At 34.9% G+C, this 16,392-nt stretch overlaps 1 protein-coding gene across 2 annotated transcripts in view; it reads right to left on the reverse strand.

Moving 5' to 3' along the window:
- DOCK4 (dedicator of cytokinesis 4) overlaps positions 1-16,392 on the reverse strand; it is a gene marked incomplete at both ends in the record, with an annotated part of 237,507 nt that overhangs the window by 81,079 nt on the left and 140,036 nt on the right. For both annotated transcript variants that reach the window (XM_079536116.1, XM_079536115.1), the window contains 4 exons: positions 2,903-3,059; positions 4,861-4,967; positions 7,095-7,257; positions 8,303-8,427. In XM_079536116.1, the coding sequence (XP_079392242.1) occupies positions 2,903-3,059; positions 4,861-4,967; positions 7,095-7,257; positions 8,303-8,427 (552 nt within the window). The remainder of the gene's footprint in view (positions 1-2,902; positions 3,060-4,860; positions 4,968-7,094; positions 7,258-8,302; positions 8,428-16,392) is intronic.

Here is a 16,392-nt window from a genome sequence, read left to right on the forward strand (position 1 = left end):
ATGAGAATATAAACTGTCTTCTAAAATAAGCCCACTATGAAAACACAGTTTTGGAAAAAGCCAATGCTGCTGATACACTCTGTTGAAGAGGAAAAGCATTTCCAATACCTTCTCTGTATCATGAGCTGATTTGTACATTTAGAATTGTTCACACCTGAGCTACCACCCTTACCAAAGAAAACAACTTCCCTTCTCAAAGCAATTTAAATTTAAATCCAAAGTACTGGGTGAAACAAAAGATTAAGGTGTATAAGGAACAGGTTTGTGGTCTTTCCATCTGTGTCCTGTAAATCCCAAGTTAGCCTGGTGCAGCATTCAAAATGAAAAAGCTCAAATTCAGAACTCGAAATCCATATTTCTCTTTCAGTAGGCAGCCAACACTTCCCACCCACCCAAGGAGGGGGAAGACACTCTTAAAAGTTTTCCTTGATACTGTTGTTCTATAAATCACAAGTTTTCTTTTTATTTTCTTTTTTTTTTTTTTTAATGTAGATAGATGGATTACACCTCTGCGTTACAAGAGACATGCTGTATGGCATGTTGCTCTGCTGATGAGCAGCTGCTTTCTGAAGATGTGCTGATCACTGCTCAGAAATGACTGGATGCCAACATGCTAAAATACTCCAACTTGTTGGATGGATCTTGACTCTCTGGCAGGCAGAGTCTTCCTAAATGTCAAAACCAAACAGGACTGTTTTGACAGCTAGTCAGTGGAAAAATACTATATTTTCTCTTGCTCCCTCTTTTACTTTGTTCTTTTGCAAAATGAATTATAACTGAAATACAAATGAAATCCAGGTAAGAAGATGTACTTTGTTTGCTAACATTATCTGACTAACAATGTAGGACTAAAGGTCAAGCTAAAGAAAGATAACCATCAGTCAGATTAAACAAGGACATGTTCTTAGAAGAGTTGCTGATGAATGCACAGAGTGTCCTGTTAGAAGCTCTCTGAAAACAGCTTGGAAATAATCCTAAAATCCCCTCCAAAGCATGTGCAGTAAGGAAGTTATGGCTCCCAGCAACTGGGCAACAACCTCCTTCTCCCACTCCTCACAATTTTAATATTCATGAAGGCTGATGGCAAGTGGTAACTGTGGCAATCAGTGAGAGAAGGACAGCTGAGTAAAATTTCCCAGCAAGTTTGTAAAGCTATGGCCTAATTCAGTCACACATTACAAATCTGGTTTGGGGTCTTCCATTACCACAGCTAGAGCAACAGCAAAATTTCCATTTCAATTTTTGTTTGTAGACACATGCTCATTGACAACTTCAGAAAAATCTCCAGATTAAAAAATAATCAGAAATTTTAGAGACACTGCTAAAAATATTTACTGGAAAAGTAAATATAGAGATCTTTTTAATCCTGTTTTGTTTTTGTTTTTTAAAAATATGCTACATTCTATTCAGAGTAACTGAAGCAATGCTCACATAACCAAATATCCACATGCTTTGCTCTACTTTCATTCTTTGAGCATGCAATAGATTTTGGCAAATTTTTGTTTAAAAGAATGGGGATTTGGAAACTCACCAAAATGAACTTCCCAAAGAAGATCCTTGGAGAAAATATGAGCCTGTCTATTGAAAATATTTCCACCCTCTGAAGTACTGCTGAAATAATTGTTAACCCTTTAGGGCTGAAAAGGGGATCAATATTATTCAGATATTCTACACCCTCTTACTCCGTATATGGTAAAAAAAAAATATATATATATATATGTATGGAAATTTTATGCCCTACATCACACATCTTTTAACATCAACTATTCAATAACTCCTGTACTGTGAACATAAATTAGTTAAGTTCCTATAACTGCAGCCAACACCCAAACTATTCATCAGTGACACACTTTAGTCCAGGCACACTTTCAGGCATGCGTAAGCATCAGGGGGTTCATGTGATTTCTTAAATCAAGGCTTTTAACGAAAGTAAATTTAGCCTATGATTGCCTATTAGCATCTCTGGGGAAAATCTTCTACTGACTAACTTTTATTACTTTGAAGCTAACTGTTATGACAATACAGACTGGATGTGCACAGCGAAACAGACAATTTACTCTTTACATATAGTTCTACTTTGGAAACTTGCTTTCTAATGGTGAAAATTAAGATGACTATTTGCACTTACAAAGCTGCTCTACTTGTTGTTATATACCTACAATCAATTTGCAAGCAATTAGCAATTTTATCAACATATATATGTGAAGAGGTAGCACAAGAGGTAGCTAAGCAATATGTTAAAAATTAAATAAATAGCTCAGAAAAAACTATTATAACACTGTGATGATACAAAAAAAGGTCATAAATGTATTATCAAACAAATGCACCATATTTAGAAGACTGCGGGAAACTGTTTCAGTTATAAACTGTAGTTAGTATGGCAAATATGGCAAGAATTTTAAGATTTTTATGCAGAGCAATGGTAAAGAGTACATCACACATGTATTTCCATCTTCCGCTCATAATATCCATGTATGAGGTTGTCTTAAGCAGTAGTATTTGTAGATATAAAGGAAGAGAAGTGATAGAAAAGGCAAGCAATATGTACCTAATTACAACCAAACTGCCACAGCCTAAAGCCTAGAATAAGTATTTCATAAAACCTATAAAATAAACAGATTAAGACTTTTTGTAAAGCAGCTGGGTTTTGATAGTTGATTCCAAGAATGCTGCATTTGATTCCAAAATCACATTAATTTAAAAGCATACTTGAACTATGTAAAATTAGTGGTTTATCACACTGCATTGGTTTCCATCCCGATATTAAAAATATGGAGAAAACTAGTCTGTAGAACTGATAGAACATAAGCTATTTTTGAGTATATCCATCCTTGCTTGGCACAGAAAAGGCTAACTATCACACCCATTTGAGTTCATGTTTTAAATAATCAACATAACCTACCATTTTGTGTGAGTTTAGTGGAGCAGAGAAAGGATGTAATCCAGAAGGACTCTTTAGTGGTTTTTACTGCTTGGCTGTTGTTTGCTAGGAAAATTCCCTTTGAGAAGGGGAGTTTGAGGTAGCGACTGGAATCCTGAAGGTTTGCGTTTTCTTCACACTGTAAAAAAAAAAAAAACAGTTAAAATCACTGTACTGTATGCAATTCCTGAAATTATTGTTTCTTTGCCAGAGACCATAAAATTTCTAAGGCTCTCATACAAATGAATCCCAGCGACTTGAGTTCATTAAATATTGCTTCGATTCAAAGCATATGCACCAGCAACAAATGCCATGCAGTTACGCATGTGATGTTTTGAATAAAGAAATTTCATGAAGTACCAGTCAAGTACAGTTTAAGGTATGAAAAATTGCTTTTACAATGCATTCAATACATTTGAATGTATTTTAAAATAGCATTACTACTAGAAAATGTTCTAAATAAAATATTCACACATTTTTACAATTCAGAAAAAAACTTCACCAAGCCATCCCAAACAAACACTATCGATATATATATATGTATATATAAATATATATAACCACACACATGCACACACATGGGTTGCTCTGAAAGAAATGCTTCCTATTTATTTCCATGGAAACTGCAACAAACAGCACAAGAACACTAGTTAACTATTTAAGAATAGTCTCAGTTGCAAAACACTCTTTTTCAACAGTCACTTCCATTAGCTGTGCATTTTTGCCAGTGATGAACAAGAGCCTACATGCCACGCTCCTAAACATCTGCAGCAGCAGAGGTGACCCTTTGCCACTATTACCAGTGCTGAAAAGCAGCATCCACTGCCTTACTGTGCTCGCATCCACTCTTTGGACTCCATATATGTTCAGCAAGCATCACTGAAGGTCAACGGGCACAATTTTTTCCACATGGAGGAGTTCAATGGCACATTGTTGCTTCATACATGCACTGCCACGTCAAACGTCATTTTGTCAGACTGCCTCTCTGCTGCCATCTGTTTCGCAGCAAGAACATGTAATAGTATATTGGTGTAAGGTTGAATCTCTACTGTCGTCTGTCTCTGACATCACCCGTGATCAGAATAAAATAGGAGGCATTAATTTCAGAGCAGCCCTCATATATATATATATATACACACACACACATTCATATACATAATCAATATAAAGACACGTCAGCTTTTTTCTTTGCTATTATTAATAATTTTTATCCATAGAAGCTATCTGAAGATCATTATTTTATTGAGAAAATTAAGTGGCACATTCTTTAACTAAAACACACTAGTTTCAGATGGGAAACTTAGATTAAGCTGTCATATGAATAGATAATATTTTCCAGCACATTTTCCAGCTCACTGCTTTCATGGATAGTTCTCACTAATGGGAAACGCCTGTTGCAACTTCATTTCTGAATTACAGCTTCATATTTGACATTGGAGTCATAACAAAGTAGTAACTTTGTATGCATTATGCCAACTTAATAGATATGAATTATGATGCTTAAAATTTAAATCTATCTAGAAGCATATGAAGCCCTCTGGACTAAGAGATAACTGGAAAATGTGGAAACAAATAAGGAGCTCCACAAGATAGAAATATGTAGAAAAGATAATACTGATTGGATCTGCTTAAATTATAGCTTTATCTTCCATCTTCAGCAGTTCAATAAGTGGGTATCATCACTCAGTGTATTTAACTTTGTGAAATGTGAAATATAAGATAACACAGTAAGACTTTATGATACTATTGCTGCACTGAAATGCACACCTAGATTCAATTGCAGTTTGTAACAGGAAACAACCAATCAGCAATGGGTATTTTATTAGTGACAAGATTATTACTCATTTGGTTATGAATACAGACTTTCTCAACCTAATGCTTCAAGGCATTTATAGTATACAGAGGAATCATTATAGTTAATGATTTCTAATTCAAATTACCTTGTGTACAATGAGTTCATGGGTGCCATCTGGCAGAGTCCTCCCATTTTCTTGCATCAGGGGCACAAAAGAAAAGCCAAACAACTTCTTCTCACCCTTTTCTTTTGCTGAAACACATATATAAATAGTAGCGTTTGAGTTAACATTATAAATATTAGACAAAATAAATGGATATAATCCTGGATAAGGAACTTTACTGGAAGCTGTTTGCAGCTTGTCAGACTAACAATATCTTAAATTTCTTTATGGATCTGCATGTTATCTCCTGTAATGATTTTTGTTACCTCACTATAAATCAGAAAGGAATATGATATAGCTATTATAATACAAAGAGAAAGTTGTTCTGATTTTGCTGTTTATCCACTATAGATACTTCTACTTATTAATCTCCATTTTAGGTCAGCCTCAGCACTTCTGTTTACAAATAAAATATCTATAGATACGACTGAAGATGCCACTGTTCCCTGTAGTGATGTTACGCTTCAGATAACATTTTCAAGGTTAAGGTTAAGGTTAAATTCCAAAACACATGTATCAACTAAATACAGAGGTTGCTCAAAAAGTAATGCTTCCTATTTATTTGCATAGAAACTGCAACATATTCAAAGAGCACAAGAACACTATTTGATAGAGCAAGTTCTCAGCTACAAAACACTCTTTTTCAACACAGTCATCTCCATTAGCTGTGCATTTTTTTTGCCAGCAGTGAACAAAAGACTGCATTCTGTGGTCATAAAAATTTGCACTAGTGAAAGTGACCCACTTTCACAGCACCCATCCCCTCACTGTGCTCACATCCACTCTGTGGTCTCCATAAACATTCAGTAAGCACTGGTGGATGGCAATGGGTCTTATTTTTTCCTCATGAAGGAATTCAATTCCACACCTTTGCTCCATGTACAATTCCATGTCAGATGCCATTTTGTCAGATTGTCCCCCTGCTGCTGTCTGTCACAGCAACAAAGTGGAATGGGATACTGGTGGGAAGTTTCAATCTCTACTGCCATACCATCAACATCTGCCTCTGATTTGTGGACCAGTAGAATAAAATAGAAGGCACTGCTTTTGGAGCAGCCCTCATATATGAAAGACAACAAAACTGAGAATGTAGAAATTTTACTGAAGCCAACAAGAGTGTAGATGCCATATATCTTTCAAAATCAACAAGTTTTAATCAACTTCATTTATATATATGAACATATATAATGCGTGACTTTTGAGTCTGAATTTGCGCAGTTGGGGTGGTGCAGTCAACCAAACTAATAAAAAGATCTAACTTAACTTATACTGCATAAAAAAACTGTGCAAAAACATATAACCAATTGGAAATTCACCACTGACATTTTTCCATTATTACTTCATTTTCCTTTACTACTTATTGCTAGCTTTATAAAAGAAATCTTGAAAAGAACTCAATGAGTATTTCTTCCTTTATTATCTGTTATTTACATTTTAAGTCTAGGTACCTGAAATCCAAATATATTTCCACATGTGTGATTGCCACAACGGCAATCCGAATAGTATTGCTATATTGGAGTTGGACATGATGATCCTTACAGGTCCCTTTCAACTCAGGTCACTTAGTGATTCTATTATCTGCTTCACCAGAAAGAGCCAAACAACAGCAGCCACTTAAAAGATTTTATCCACGTTTCTCTATCAGCTTGACAGTGCTCAGCAGCACATGTAACTTGTATACCTTGCTTTGCAAACATGGATATAGACTCCAACAATGGTATCATTTTTACCCTCAAAATCATCTCTAAAATTCTTCATTTAGGGAATTGTGGAATTTTATACAATTAAAAAGAAAAAAAAAAAAAAAAGCAAAGTGCAAAAATACAAAAGTTATATTAATAGACAATACCATGCACGCATATTTCTCCAATTGGCAGATTGCCGAACAGATACTAAGAAGCAGGTATCATTTTGGAATATTTCACTAGGTAAGTAAATTTGCCTTTGGAAATTCTGTTTCAGAATACTTTTCAGCTGCGATGTTATCTATTTCTATTAATAAAAGCAGATTGTTTTCTCCTTGTGTTTAGGCTTTATCAAAGCACCAAGTTTTATTAAGCAGAGCTGCAAGCCTGAAATGCTGTGTCATGAAAGCATAAAGAGAAAGTTTATAAAACATATGAAGTTTATGCAGCTTTCTCCCAAGGTGTTACGGAAACTCGTGCTGACAGCAGCATTAACAGGGAGAACTGGCACAAGTTGTGATCAGCGCTTACTGGAACAGTGTCGGAATTCACAGCGGATGTGTGCTCCTCTGAATTTATCCACAGGAATAGGAAGTTTCAGCAGCTCAGCCCATCTGGGACCATTGTTATGGTAAAGCACGAAGGAATGGTACTCACTGGCTGGTGGCTCTCCAGAGCCAAATGAGATAAAATCCTAATGAGGAAAAAATATGCATTAAATTTTTAAAGATAGATTTGTTAACACATTACTAACATTTTTAAACACTTGCTGATTAGAAAAAAACAGCAAAAAATCATCCACACAGACAAGAATCAAAGTATTTTAAAGGAGTAACTGGGTGACTAGGAAGGCTTAACTAACACATGTGATATGGAATTACACAGGGTGGTTCCTGTAGTAAGTACATAAGAATTTAAGTGATACAAGAACAACACTGACTACAGGACCCTTATTCACGTGAAATAAACCTGAGAGCTTTCTGTTGTCAGTGATGTGTGCCAGCATGAAACAGTAAGGAAATACGGATGCCCTGACTGCTAACAAGCAATGTGTTGAGTTGCCTTTGCAACACCCACAATGGTATTTCCTCAGCAAAGAAGGCAAACAGGTTTCTCAGGATCTTGTTTTCTTGGGGATATCTATCAATTTTCTGTGGGAAAACTATTCTTTTCTCCTCAGCAATTATAATCTTAATATTCTTTATAAGTATATATATAAACATGCATATATATAAAAAACATTTAATATAAAACACACATACACAGCACTCCATGCATTCACATACAACTTCAGTTTGCAAATATGCATGCAGGTATGCAGTTTGAACCAGGCTGTATGTGTCTTTCTTCATTTTGTCACCCTGTAACTCTCAACATCATACAGAAGATAGGAAGAAAGTACATACAAAATATATGAAAAAAGTACTTTCTAATTAAACTAAGAATCATCAAATCAAAAATTCTCCAGAATGTAATCTTGCTTCAACATTTTACAGTATCTTAATGAAATCATTAGTTATTTGATTAGTGATTTTAGGTGTTTATCTGGATCATGTAATTGATTACAGAAATAAAACGTATAAAGTAGAAATGCTTTGAATACCTATACAGAGCAAAATATATATAAGACCTCTTAAAATCAATTTTGTATTTGTTAAATAATGCCACCAAAAGATGATTTACTCTGAAGAAGTGTATCAAGGTTAACTACAGCAAGGACAAATTCACAACAAAAGTACCCTTAAAATCTGACCACCGCTGTCCACAACGTGCATTGTCACTTCCACATTTCTGGCCACACTTTTCCCTCCTTTCTCAAATTCTCCTCTTTCTACAGTGATGTATAAATCATTCCTCATTTCACCTATTAAAAAAAAAATTTGCAAAAGTCAGTTCACATTGATTACTTTTCATTACTTTGTAGTAGCGAAGAGAAGTAGAATTTCATCTTCTCTTTCAAAGAACAGTATCAGAATTTACCATCATTTTCAGATTTTAATAACAAGAAAGAAAACCAGTAAAAACTTTCATAAACCAAGAAAACCAACAAAGCTTCATTCTGATAAAGGCCCAACAGATTATCTGCTATACTAAGCAATGCTGGCAACTTTTATTTATGTTAGCTCTTTTGGTATTTCCCATGGCACCTCCATCCATTCTGAAGCTTGGCTTCATTCCTCTTTTAATCTACAGCAATATCAACATATTTTTTTCTCAATTAATCTCCACATTTCTCAGTTTAAAGACACCTCACCAGAACTCTTTTACACTTAATCTCTAATAAAGTTACTACTTGGCTCATTACTCTTTGAAAAAGCAAAAAACAAGCTAGAATTCATTTCTCTTTCTCATTTGAGAGACCTCAACATATTTTACATTGATAGGTTATCCTGAAGATCAGTAATGAAAAGCAAACTTATTTTACCGTTGTTGGAAAGGTTTCTTAGAATAAAATCTTCATCAACATATTCAAGGCACAAATCCAAGGCAGGCACTACATAAGAGTTAACTAATATGTGTTAATTATACAATACCTCTTACGTGTTTAAATCAAAAATCTTTCCATTTTTGTCCATCAATAGAATAAGTAACTCATTAGGCCTTACTGAGAACTTCTGGATGAGATCTACGCTGACTTTAGTTTCAATTCAATACACACCACAAAGTTTATGGATAATGAAAGAAGAATGGTTTGGCTGTTGTCATAGACTCGGCAGTAGAAGTGGTGGTAGGAAGCCACTCCTTTCTTTGAAACTCTAAACCTTTTTTGTAAGAAGTAAATATTAATCTACTTCTGAACAAACACTTCTAGAACTACTTGGAATTTTCTGGAAAAATGAAGGGCAAACAGCATGACCACAGAAGCATCTTCTAAAATTCTAATTGCTAGAAAGAAAAAGAAATTGAGAGTACTTGCTTTCATCTAGTGAAATGCAAGTTAAGCACTAAAGTTGATTTTCACTGTGCATCAGAGAAAAAAAACAACAGTTTTGTGTATTTACAAGCATATTATTAAAAAGTCAAATATGATTATAATTGATAAATATTCAGTTCATCTTCAATTTTCAGCTTTGTTTTAATGTGCAGGCAGAATTTGACCTGCTCTTGTGTTTCATATTTCTTGTGTTTATTTTGCTGCATGCAACTTTGTAGTGATTTTTAAGCACCAGAAACATTAATCTTGCTACAGCCTTCTGATATTTTATAACATTATTCCATCACTATATGAAAATTAATTGAGTTCTCTAAAGCACAATCTAAACCATTGTCAATTTGAAAAGAAAAAAAAAATCCAACTTTATTATCAAACTCTCAAGAAACATACCCATTGAAAAGAAGGGAAAAATTGCCATTGTATTACCTTGTAATCATCTATCTACTGACACACTGATGCAAGATGTTAGAGTACAGATAGGCAGCACAAATAAATAGCAGGAGCAGATGGTATTCACTTAAGAGCTCGATATGAAGTCAAGGATGAAAAAGCTGAACTACTAATAAGTGTGTGCAACATCTAAATCAGTCTCTGGTACCCAGTTTCAAAATGAGCCAAAGGCAGTGGTTATTCATGTAATGGACAGCAGACTTGTGAAAGAAAACCCAAAACTTTCCAAAGGATGTTGTGAATGTTAGAAATTTGATCTGAAAATATGGGTTCAAGGGGAGAACAGAGAAGTCTTGGAAGACAGATCCACTGAAGGATATGAAACAGACAGTAACAAAGAGCTCATGAAATCCCTTGAGCTGAAAATAGCTGGAGGCTGAGAGAACATCAGGGGTAATCATCACATATGCAAATATTCCTGTCCAGTTCTCTCTCTTCCTTAGGTGCCTGTTTACAACAGCCAGCTAGATAGACACTAGCTCTGAAGCAGTGGAGCTGTACTTTCAAGTCAAATCATAAAATTACCTTTAAAATTATTAGATGCTGATTATTTCTGCACTTAAATAGATCTTTTTTTTATCTTTTATTATAAAAGATTTACAAGTATGGTCACCAAAGAGCACACAATATGTTGGGTCCTTACTTCGCATGTGCTTATCCTAGAATTCGTCCAGGTTAGAGCTGGACATCAGTCACCAACAGGAGTTTCACATTCAGAAGAAAATACACAGTAATAAAAAATGGAAGGTTTGCAGTATAACTGGGTTTAGCAAACAATTTCTATCTGTAGCAATATCTCTATAAAGACTAAATTGAATTCTGCATCTATGCATTTACGCATTGTTTATCAGCAAGGAATTCTTTCCATTTTCCATGAGGTCTGCACTGAAATATAACCAAAAGCACATTTTCACCACAGATTTCATGACCTAGCCCAGATAAAACTCAGTGAAAACCTCGCTTTTTTTTTTTTTTTAAATTTTTAAGCAGAGCATACTCTGATTTAAAAAGATTTAAATTAAAAAAAAAAAAAAAAAAAAAAGTATTTTTAAAAAGTAATCACAGCTTCATAGACTTTAAGGAGTCTTTCAAAAACAGTGTCTGTTTTTAAAGGATTTTTAAAAATGTGCAAACTCATTGAAGAGAAAAAAAGAAAAAAACTCACTGGGAAAAAAGACACTGGAAGATGTATTTGCACAATTCCTGTCTTGCTTTGCCCTACAGATCCTTGGCTATGCTCATAATCAGTGTAATGAGAGAACAGGTCAAACAATTTTTGTCCTTAGCTGCAAACATTCAGGAAGCTCTACTTTGTTTTCAGTGTCTCAGAGTAAGCCATACAGTCATCTGATTCTAAGAAAATGTCATATTTTTTCCACTTTCATGCAAGGCAAATTAAATGCAAGTGGAGACTAGGACTCACACTATATGAGAAGCAATGATGTATATGAAATATGATGATTTATATGGAAACAGATGGACAGAAAAGCAGAAGGGAGATAACTGAAATAAACTAGAAAATTAAACCAAAATAATGTAAGCTATGGGCTATATATCAAGGGTAGAGTCTGCATCAGGCAGATGAAACAACAGCTTCCTTTTCTCATAGCATGCAGGATATCTGACATTTTGTAATCTTTATGAAAATGTAGCTTCTGGTTTAAGTTTGGCCTTGTGAGTATTGATCAGAACTCACATAAATTTCACTTTTGCTTTACAAAAGATCACTATTTTCAACTAAAATACAGAAAAACCTTGTACAGTTTAGATAAGGGTAGTAGAAGGTTAAGAACTTAAAACCAAGCTTCCAATAAATCTTTAGTGCAATATTTATGTGAACTTACTATGAGTAAAAGCTCAGAAGATTAAAAAGTCAGAGGGGTTGTAAAAATAAACACAAAGACTTATCAGAAAATAGAATTGCTGATTCAAGTAACAAAAATGGATTTGGGAAGTGAACTTCAATCAGGGAAAGGGAAAAGGAAAGAAAACTGTGATAAAAGCATACATAAACATATTTGGAATGACTTTTTAAAAATTTATTTAACTCTCAATACATTGTTCTGGAGATATCTTAACCTCTTCTACTTCCCCAATGTAGAAATGCCATTGCTTCAATCTTCTTTTACAGAAATTCTCAAAATCTTGACATGATCGTCTGTACAAAATTAATCTAGGGGATTCTATTGCAAATTCTCTTCCAGTAAAAACAATTCCATCTTGATTTATGAAATATTCAAACATCAGACAATGTTTGAATTTGCTGTTTATGTTCCTTTCACTAAACTTTTTCATTTATGGAAATTATAATTACATATTTGATTACAAGAATATGAACACTTTTCCTACATTATCTCTATACCAGATGGATAATTCTCATATTATATCATCACGCTTTTAGCAAGAGATGTAATTAAAACCACAGGGCGCCCTGAAAGTCAAAGTTCTTTAATATTTAGGTTCTGAGGTAGACTTTGGCAAGTGCAGATACTATCTTCTGCTAAAGTACCTGCATGACTCAAATAAATCTCCTCTAGATGTATGTGTACTGAGATTTTCTACTGTCTTACACTGGAACAAATGTGAGGAATTTACAAAGAAACACACAAGGGACATCTCAGACATTAGATAAAATCAGTTTTTAATTACTGGTTGAAAACATATAAAATTGAAAGCCTATAAAATTGAATCTCAAACAGGCAAGCAGAGTTTTCAAATATGATGAGAAAAAGCAACGTATTCCAGCTAAATGCTCAAAAATACTAACATGAAATAAAGACACACAATGGCTAATTTCAGCATCAAGTTCGGTACAGTAATAAGCAAGTGAAAACAGAAAATGTTGCTCAACTCTAAGGTGACAAGCCCATATCTAACTACAATGAAGCTATGTGGCACAAAAGATCTAGACCATTTCAAGGGTTTTCTTTCAAAACAAAGGGAAGCTCATTTTTGCCTGCTGTCTCTGCCTCAATCCTGTTATTATAAGAACTGGTTTTCTTCAAGCTTTCTGAATTTATCAGAGCTTCCAGAGTGTGCAGTGAACATGTGGATGTAGGCATCCAGTTAATAAGTTTTAAACAAAATGGTATCGAACCCCACAGTAATTAAGTTTTGTCTCAGGCTATCATACAGTTTTCTGGGAACGAAAAGGCTACAAGAAAGTGAACCACAAACACAAAGATTCATTAAATGTGTTCTGCAAAGATAAATCACTCCCGAGAAGCAAATGGCACTTCTGGACATGTGGGTTATAGGCTGAGTCAACAGAAGATGGAGAGAAGGAAATTAAAGAAGATACGCATTGTGTTTATGAGTTCTCTGAATCATCCTGCTGTGTAAGAAACCTGCTCCTCGTAGCACAGATATCTTCCAGCCACTATCACAATAAAAACTGAAGTTAACATGATACAACCAACCACAGGTAAAACAGAAGGTTGGTGCAGATTAGATATAAGATGACAAAGAACAAAGCAGCAAAACAAAGCTTGGCATTGATCCCTGCTGGAGTAAGAATTAATAAGTCCTCTCTTGGCAAATGGATGAATTGTGAGGATCAGTGCGTATCTAGGGAAACTGTTATTGCTCTTTTCAGGCAATAACACATCATGTTGAAAAATTATATCAGTAGCTTCTGTGCTAATTACAGAAGTAACCCAGTAGACCCCAAACTACTTTGTTTGGCTAATCAAAACTACATTTAAAAATATTACAGTTACATCCAAGGCATTCATACAAGAGCTTGTATATACAAGGGGAGGGTTAGCGATGGAACCAAAGATGGAAATCAAAGTTCCACAGAATGTAATAAAGAATTGCAAACCTGTATTGGTGTGGTTGATCATAAAGCCTTGATTTCCCATGCAACGCAAGTGTTGAATGCACACACTGAAGGGACATTTGTTATGGTAAGTGAATTTAACTGAATGTGAAAGATGCAGAATTGAAATGTCTGAGTTGCTAAATCAAAATGCGTACAGCATAGAATTGGCAGTAACTGCCTCTTCAAATGGTCCTGCCAAAACATTTCAGCTTCGACCTGGCAAAAACATCTTGAAAGCACTATTTATAGGCCAAAAGGAAAAACTCCAAATCCTTTTTAAGACAGATGTAAGTGCTAACCAGGCACACTACAGCTCAAGGTTTCTGACCTAAGAAGAAACAGAAGCAGCTTCATTACTTCTCTTCAGCTAACAATGAGGTATCCAAGCACTAAACTTGAGTGGAAGATGCATGAATTACATGACACAGGCAAATGAAAGGAGAAAAAGGAAAGGCCAATTAAAACCCAAAAACAACCACAAAATAGACTGTTGGAGAACACACTTATCTAATGGAGGTCAGCCTTCCTGATGCTGTCTAAACCACAAACTTTAAAAAACCAGAAAAGAGAAAGGAGCCAAGAGTAATTCACAGGCTGGAGATGACAATGTATGCTCGGGGGCCCCATTATCTCTGCTACGCAGTTTCATTATGGGATGGCTCTGCAGGCTTTCTTTTCTTCACAAATAGGAGGCTGAATTATCACTATTCAGGAGCTTGCATACAAGTTAAGGCCTGCTGCTGCTCAGAAGATGTACCCCTAGATATAGGACTCACACACAAGCTGCCCCTGGCTCACAGAAGCTTCACAACTGAACCTCAGCCAATGAGAGCAACATACGTAATCACTGCAGATCTGAACATGCATCATGAAAACGTGTATGAATGCAGTATTTGTTCCTTTTTTTTTGTTTTTTTTTTTTTTTTTTTTTGTCTCCTAGTATTTGTACCTATGTGTCAAAAGAACAATCAGAATTGCTTTTGCTGAGGAAGTTCTGAGTTGCAACTGCAACACAGATATTGTAACAACTTTTCTCATATTCCAATCCCATTTAGAATTGTAAACTTTGTTGTAGCACTTTAACATGGAACAATGTTTTCAAGCTGAAGATAGCTATTAAAGATCAAAAGCAACTGTCTGTTAGAAACAGAGTTTAATTTGCCAGCCATTCTCTAGAAAGCTTTCTAGTAAAATAAATTCCAATTTGGTTATTTATCACTGTAACAAAGAAGTGTGACTGTACTTGACTGTCATCTCTGATAGTTGCAGTTTAGTGGAAATCTGAACTATCCTGAGAGCAACTGCTAATTTGAAAATAATTACACACAACTCACAAGCTGCTTTGGTTACTGGGTGCCTTCTAGAAAGCTTTGTGCAGAATTATAGGTCCTTTAGAACCAAGAATTGAACAGGGGCATAAAATATTATTTTGTTTATAGAAAGTTCTGGTAAATTTACATCTTTGTAAAATGCAAGCTGAGGAGTTGTTTTGTTTTATACCTTAAGTATGCATTTAACAGATTTTAAAAAGATTTCACACATGATGAAATGGCATTATGCAGGATCTAAATCTTGTGGATGAAAACTATTTTATAGAAAACCTTTTGAAAAGACTTTGTAGAATGGGGCAAGTGCCATGTAGCCATTGTCAGTAAGGAAGATCTCAACAAATCACACTGATGATGGTGGTGATTTTGACTTGATAAGAGGGTCAGAGACTCTTATAGCACATTGCCTCCTTTGAGTCAGTATGCTCAGTGCTTCTTAGCAGCTATGAGGCTGTAAGTATATCTTGGCTGATATACTTACATCAACAAACAAAACAAGTTGGTCTTTTTTAAAAGCAGCATATTAGAAATTCATGTCAAGTTCCAGATCTGTATTTAATTTCAAAACAAAAAATCAAAACTACATTCAAGTTATGCAATTTCTTCACCATTCGTGAAAAATTATAGTGCAGAAGGATGTATTAAAGGACATTGTTAAAGAGATCAAATCAGGAACATACAGGCACATAGCATTTCACAGATAATTTCATCACTGTAGTAAGTGAATTTCCCCTAAAGAAACAATTTCTTTTCTGTTTTGCACTGTAGGTGATACTGAAACAGCAGTTGGAATTCCTGTCAGTGAATGTAACCTGGAAAAAAAAGCAGATGTAAAGGGAGAAATACTGCTAGTACTTATAAGAAACAGGGCAAATCTCACAGATGTGACTGAAGCTTCCAGTATAAGATTTAAAGGCTGTGACAACCACCAGCAAGCTTTGTGTTCCATAATTTCTCTCCATATAGCAAACTTCTTGCTTATTGTGGCAAAGAAAATTTTGCTATCTGCAAGAAACACAGACTCATAATAATTACTATTGATCAGTAATATTCACATAGAGCTCAAGAATGAGAGAATGTTGTAATGAATGCTCAAATACAAACATTGGAAGAAAAGGTCTGAGACTGGAACCTTACGAGTGACAGTTGGCAAAATCTTATTTGGTGAACATGTGCAAATTTGTCAGCATTAAGGGGACGGGCAGAAAGAAACAAGAGCATTTCTGTTATTTTTGTACTGCTAGCTAGTTTTTACATAAACAAGAATATCAGTAATACTATTAAGGAAAAATT

This window comes from Tetrao urogallus, assembly GCF_951394365.1.
Source record: "Tetrao urogallus genome assembly, chromosome: 1".
Lineage (NCBI taxonomy): Eukaryota > Metazoa > Chordata > Aves > Galliformes > Phasianidae > Tetrao > Tetrao urogallus.